General features: G+C 36.4%; 1 protein-coding gene across 1 annotated transcript; it reads left to right on the top strand.

Moving 5' to 3' along the window:
- Positions 1–258: 258 nt before the first annotated feature.
- Positions 259–5,546, top strand: hb (zinc finger protein hunchback). The gene is made up of 3 exons (XM_074091489.1): positions 259–441; positions 1,704–1,798; positions 2,018–5,546. Exons 2-3 carry the CDS (start codon positions 1,706–1,708, stop codon positions 3,791–3,793), a joined length of 1,869 nt encoding a protein of 622 aa, XP_073947590.1. The 5' UTR covers positions 259–441; positions 1,704–1,705; the 3' UTR covers positions 3,794–5,546.
- The last annotated feature ends 1,763 nt before the right edge of the window (positions 5,547–7,309 follow it).

Genomic DNA, 7,309 nt, shown 5'->3' with positions numbered 1-7,309 from the left:
TGATGCTTATTTTTTATTGTGAATATCGCTAAAAACAATAACTTGATAAGTTAATCCCCTCCCCATGTCAACTCGGGCCGCATCGTATTGGCTCTAATAAAATAGGCTGAGGGTGTGTGAAAGAAACGCACATATCGGAAAATATATCTGTCCCTTTTTCTCGAGAAAACTCGTCGCCTACGAATGTCGAATACAATATCGATGTTTGAGGCATAAAAATTGACAGTTTTTTGTTCAGTACATTGTAAGGAACTGGCAGAAGCGGTCATATCGCTCCCGGCCATTGCAGCGAAGGGTTGTTTCAACAATGTTTTGTGAATTACGTTAACTTTTTAATCATTTGATCTGTGTGACATTAAAATACTTAATTAAGTGAATCTATTGTTTCAAAGTTCAAAATAGTGCGTTGTGCCTCAAACACTTGCCGATATTTAAAATAAGGTAAGATTAGATACCTATTTAAGATGTACTGTCAAAGGCATATTGTTAAGACTCTTACTACTTTTATTGGTTTTAAAAGTGATATTTTGCCCTTTGCTGTATTAAGTATTGGGATTAATTGTATTCATTTATAATGAAACAAATATTTTTCTGTTATTTAAAGCTTGGTGTTCAGTTCATTAATTGACCTTTCGTTTGAATTCTGGAGTGGAGCCCTACGTTTTTTTTTTCAAATACAGACTGACATTCAGTGTCTAAACATACAGTTGTAGAAAGCATGAATAAAAAATAAAGTAATTCATTTCATGAATTCATCGCTGTTAAGAAGATTTTATAGAATATTTGACCTACTTTAATAAAAATTAAAGATTAATTTATTATTTTTTGTGAAATGTTTCATATTTGTTATTTAAACCAAATGTCTTCAATTTTAACATTATTTATATTGTCATTATCAAGTGTGTTTCAACATAATATATTATGCAGATTTAGTTTCTCAATATTACTTTCAATTCTTTGTCGAATGCATATTATTGTGATAGATGCGCTAGATGGTACATGATCTTACTGAAAAATAAATGATTTATTTACCGAAGTAAATAAATATATGTTTTAACAATAAAATGCCCACATATTTAAACATTTTCTAATTGGGCCGTACCTATTTTTATAGTAAAATGTGCTTAGTGTACATTAGGTTCATAGTAATAACCAGAATCCTTAATTTAATTGTACCAAAATTTTTTTTGCTGATATTAGCTGTCTATACTTGAATAACTACTGTCACACTCAAAAGCTAACAAAATAACGTAATAAAAAAATGTGTATTGTGATTAGGTAGGTAAGTATCTACCTCGACGTTTAGGCCATATCGCAGTGGCCGTGGCCACGACTATACTTAACCCGTGCGCTTGCTTACATACACTGTCATGAAATCTACATTACCAGATCCTATTTACATTTGAACCCAATCCGTCCACTGAAAAATGATTGATCCGTAGTTGGTGGTGCTGTTTGTCGAATTGCGACTTTTAGCCTCTATCAACATTAAAAAATAAATTTACATAGCTTGTACAAATGGAGAGTCAACAACGGGATTAATAGAATCCCAAATCGGGAATAATGATTATAGTCACGTACTTAATATACATTTTCGTGCCAGTATAATACTTGAAATTGACATCAGACACCCTCGTTTGACAAGATGTGTACGCCACCCCTCCCGAAGCATGACAGAGTGTAACCCGTTCCGTTGATGGCAGGTATGCTGAGCTGCGCGCCTCCCGCCGGCATGCCGCCTGCGCACGCCGCGCACGGGCAACCCTGGGCATCTCTACTGCAACCGCCTCCTACTGTGGTTAGTATCAATTCTCGAGGCTCTTTTGAATTCTTAAGTAAATTAAGAAGACTCTTTCAAATAAGACCTTTGTTTTGGCACATAAGTAAGTAAGACTAATTAGGTACATTTTTGGTAGCAATCATAAATCTCATGCCCGTTTAGTCATTGGTACATTAAATAGCATAAAAATAATGTTAAAGTTATCCACATATTTGAAATGATTCGTTTTCTTTTTAGAAATCAGAACCTATGGAAGAAGCCAATTTTTCAAAGGAGCAAACGAGCGGCTTTTACTCCGACGGCTTTCACAGTGCATCACCTTCTTCTTCAAGTAAGGATTCAAACGGTCACTCTCCTCGTAGTGTTGGTAGCGTCGGCGACCCGTTGCCGTTCTATGACAATGTGTCTCTAAAAGCTAAGGCTAATCTAGGCATGCATCTTGAATCCTATCGCAACGGAGTGCCGTACAGTTTACTTACACCTCCTGGTTTTGAGGCACGAAATACTGAAGGACGTGATACCTCGCCGGAATATAATATTCAGTACTCCCCGAGGACTTTAGCTCCCCCAGCACATGTGTCTACGCCTCTTATGCGTGCCGACGCTACACCACCAAAGTCACCTCCTAGAACTCCTTCATCCCCTGACCGTGATAATGATCAAAGAGGTTTTGAACGTTTCCATGACTCAGGATTTGAGAGTGCTGCGCAAGGTATGAAACATGATGGTGACGATGGAAGAGAGGGTTCTGGAATGGATGATGACTTTGACGAAGAGCCAGGACTTCGTGTACCAGCTGTCAACTCACATGGAAAAGTGAAAACATTTAAATGCAAACAATGTGAATTTGTTGCTGTCACCAAACTGAGTTTTTGGGAACACAGTAAAGAACATATCAAACCAGAAAAAATGCTATGCTGCAGAAAATGTCCATTTGTTACTGAATACAAACATCATTTGGAATATCACATGAGAAACCATTTGGGTTCGAAGCCATTCCAATGCAGTCAATGTTCATATTCATGTGTTAATAAGTCGATGCTCAACTCACACCTTAAATCTCACTCGAATGTTTATCAGTACCGATGCGCCGATTGTAATTATGCTACCAAGTACTGCCACTCTCTGAAGCTTCATCTGCGCAAATACCAGCATAATCCGGCTATGGTCCTCAATATGGATGGTACCCCTAATCCTTTACCTATAATCGATGTTTATGGAACTCGTCGGGGTCCAAAGCAAAAACCTATTTCAAAAATGTTCGAACAACAAGCTACTATAAGCAACAATAACCAACCTCAAGGTCCACCTCAGCCACATCCTCTCTTCGGGGCCCATTTTCCTGTAAATCTGCCTTATTTACCGCCTCTCCTGCCTCATACTTTCTTATTTCCACCAAATAATAATTATGAAACTAGGACATCTCCAAAACCTTCTGAAATGCTGTCTGAAAAACGACAGCCGTCACCAATACCATCAATATTACATCAACGCCTGTCTTATGCGGAGCAAAACTTAGAAAGTCGTACCCCTCCCCCACCTTCTAAATCACCAGAGAATTCATCACATACACCAACGGTATCTCAAAATGCTTCTGCTTGTCAAAACAATGATGCGCTTGACCTAACAAATACAAAAACAAATGAAACCGAATCTCCACCACCTATACAACAGCCGATGCCGGTGACTCCTACGACAGCTTTAAAAAACAGGAGAAAAGGACGCGCTTTCAAGCTGCAACCAGCAGCACTGCGGCTCCAGCACGAGGACGAAAGACGTGGTGCTTCCGGGTCTGACTCCGATTCTGATGCATCAACTGATATGCCATTGCCTAGTGCGCAGAACAGTTACGTGTGTCAATATTGTGACATCACATTCGGGGATCTAACCATGCACACTATCCATATGGGTTTTCACGGGTACAATGATCCGTTTATGTGCAACAAGTGTGGAGAGCGCAGCGCTGATCGCGTCGCATTCTTTATTCACTTGGGAAGAGCACAACATGCTTAATTGTATTATAATTTATTACGAAGCTTTTATGGCGTAAGTTGCACGGTCAATATGATATACAATCCTAATTACATTTTAGTACTAACTTAGATAAAATTTTAGAAGAAGACATCGTCTTTGCGTACAGTAAACAATTAGGATTTCCGTAAGCGTGAAGTATTGATCGCGCAACGTGCGCAGAAGCCTGCTCCTAGTCCACAACTGCTTGTAGTCTAACAGATGTATGAGGTATTGAATAGTTAGTTTTTAATTATTGTAGGTGTAAAATAAATGCAGAAATTAAATGATGTATTCCTAAAACCAAAGATAAAATGCGGTTTTTTAGAAAGTTCTCGTGTGTTTTTTTTCTAAATTATTATAATCAATAATCGAATTACTCGTGATTCATTGTACATATTTTTTCTTCTTTCTCAGGGCTTTACAATTTACAAGTTGAGTGAAAGTGAAGTGAGGCATCCGTGTCTTATTTTCAGGGTTCCGTAACTCAGTTGACAAGTACGGAACCCTTACAGAATCGCTTTGTCGTCCATGTTTCTGTCCGTCCGTCAGTCAATACCATTTTGCTCATGAACGCATGGAGGTATGAAGCTGTAAATAACATAGTTGTTAAAAGTGTTTCTATAAAAATCCTGGGTAATCAAACCTATACCTACGAGTACAAAGAATACTTCCAGTTTGCCCAGAAACTCGAAATTTCACATAAACATAGGTACGTACCAATATATTTGTAGCTACTTACTTTTGTACGGAACCCTCGGTGCGCGAGTCCTTCTCGCACTTAGTCGTTTTTTTTCACGACGTTTCATAATAATTCAATTTATTCTAATCGTGCAGAATATTTAACGTAAACCAACATCTTAGCTTTAATAATGATGAATATAAAAACCTGTGTCAAACTAAAGTAGTTAGTAGTAATGTATAAGTAGCAGAAATGGGGTAGTTGAGAGTACGTAGAGCGACCAATGTGCAAACAAGACTGTAACCTTGGTTAAGTAGGTACAAATCGAAGCAACCTTAGTCTTAACGTATAAATGTCCCTATGTTCTATACAATTTATGTTTGTATTCGTTCCTTAAATTATTTATTGTACATTACCATACATACACGGTGAAGTTACCTATTAGTTCTATAAAATAGCATTAGTATAATGCCTAACAATTATATTAAATTCTAGATTTACCTATGTAAGTAGATATTCTAATTAATTAAAAATCTATTAACTATATAGTTGGTACCTATATAGGGAAATCTTACCACAATGTACCATATTTAAATTAACCTAAAAAGATTTTATATTATTTATTTATCCTCATTTTGTTAATCATGTTTGTATAAAATGTGGTATTAATAATGTTGACTATGATCCAGTACAACATTGTTTAACAGTGTTCTGCATTGTGTACTATATAGTGTAGCTTTCGCTTTACGGTGGCATTAGTGGCATTGAATAATGTTTGTAATAACGACGAGGTATGGCCAGCAGGGCTACTACGAAACTCGAAGTTCGTGTCGTACCGTCCGTCTCGCTCTCGTATTAAATAGTATAAGTGTCAGAGGGACCGCACCGCACGACACGTTCTTCGAGTTCCGTAGTAGCCCTGTAGCGCCGGCGCAGCACAGGCTACGCCTACGGCCGCGCCTCGCCGCCTGGCGCGGACGCATTTTTTGATGGACATGACTTTTTGACAATGTTATGTAAGAGTTTTCTGTTTGTGTGCCGAAAATAATGTGTATTAAAAATGTTTTATCGATATATACGCGTGTTGTCATTATTTCCAAACTTGCGTACAGTCCGTTTTTTCTCTTCTTATTTTTTCTTCCAGGATTTGTGCTAACGTTTCCTTAATAACTTTATTTTGGTATAAAACCACTTGAGTCTTCTTAAATCTTACAATTTATAATTACTTACAACTAAAGTTGCTTTGTTTCAAAATTTAGTGCCTCAAAAAGTAATTTATGATACCTAATGTTAATTGATCAGACATCTTAAGATGGCCAGCGTACACAGTGAAGTAATGAAGTTCATACATTTGCTGAATTACTATCAATTATATTTTTAGTGTCATAAATTAATCGACCGGTCATTGCCATGCGATTCCGTGCCATCGCCTACAGCTAAGCTCCTGCGGGCGATCATCCTGCGATTTGAGTTTCACTCAAAGAAACTTGCCTGAAATTTAGACAATTTTTCGGTTTGACATCAACTCATTAAATGCAGCTATAATATGGGCTTTAGATCGGTCGGTTGTTGTTACGAAAAATTGCTAAAATTTCATTAAAATTTCTTTGCGTTGCATTATGAATTAAATCTACCTACCATAATACGCCACGCGCATTAGCGATTTACATTTACTTAACAGATATTTTTGATATATTTTGTACTGTGTTGTGCTAAGCATTATTACGTACTTACGTTTACATCATTAAGAATTCTGATTATTAAGCAGAAGGTAAACGTGTCGCGCCAAAAAAAGATATGTACCACCTACTACATGCTAACTACTTGCAAAATCCTCAGTTTATATTTAAAGCAAATAAAACAATAGACTATAGCGAGTCCAAGCAATATTCTAAAAATAACTTATTCTTTTGTTTCATACGTAATTGTTATTTATGAAGCGGCCATTTTTTACTGAACAATACAATTTTATGTCACCGTTACGGCTAAAAACTTCATATGAATATTCATAAGTCCGTTTGCCGAAATAGTGTTTCAAAACGTGTAAGTAAACGTTATTTTAAAGGTATGTAGGTAAATTCGGTTCACTAAGAAATACAATCATGTTGGTTTGTCTTCGGACGAATATTGTTTTCATGAATACAATTTAGACGTCAATATACACTGCTACCAAATTAAAACGATTGACGTAGTTTATATATTTAAGTAATTGTTTATTGATTAAGTAGCGCCAGTCAGTTACACAATAATGTACCTATTACCAACCAGGTTGTTAAAAGTGCACGGATTTTTTCGTTTATTTGTCTGGTCTCTCTCTTATTCCTGTTTTTTAAATGTTTGTTTTATTTAACTGGTGCCTGCCATTATTATAAAATTAGGAAAAGGTATGTATGTATGTACCTATGTACGGAATCCTACACTGCGCGTAGCCAGACGTGCACTTGGCAGGTTTTTAAATACTAATTATCTTAGTTACTGATCTATGTTTGTATGTACGTGAAAACTCCTGATTACGCATACATATCTACTTATGTACTATGTACCTAATTGTAACTATTCAATAAATACAAAGTTGACTGACAGAGACTAATACAAAAATTAACTTGTCCAAAAAACGGATCTCTTCCAGCTTGTCAGCACAAGAGTTGAAAACTTATAAGTATAGATGTATGTAGGATTGTTAATTGGTTGTAGGTATGTAAAAATTATTAATTTTTGGTTAAGGCTTGTAAAATACTTAATCAGGGTAAGTATGTAACAAATTTCAAAAATAATACTATCGAAACAAAAAATATTGATTCAAAGCGACTGCACGGAAACCATAATCCACACACGTT

Source organism: Choristoneura fumiferana, chromosome Z (genome assembly GCF_025370935.1).
Source record: "Choristoneura fumiferana chromosome Z, NRCan_CFum_1, whole genome shotgun sequence".
Classification (NCBI taxonomy): Eukaryota; Metazoa; Arthropoda; class Insecta; order Lepidoptera; family Tortricidae; genus Choristoneura; species Choristoneura fumiferana.
This window is presented reverse-complemented; position numbering and strand designations above follow the sequence as displayed.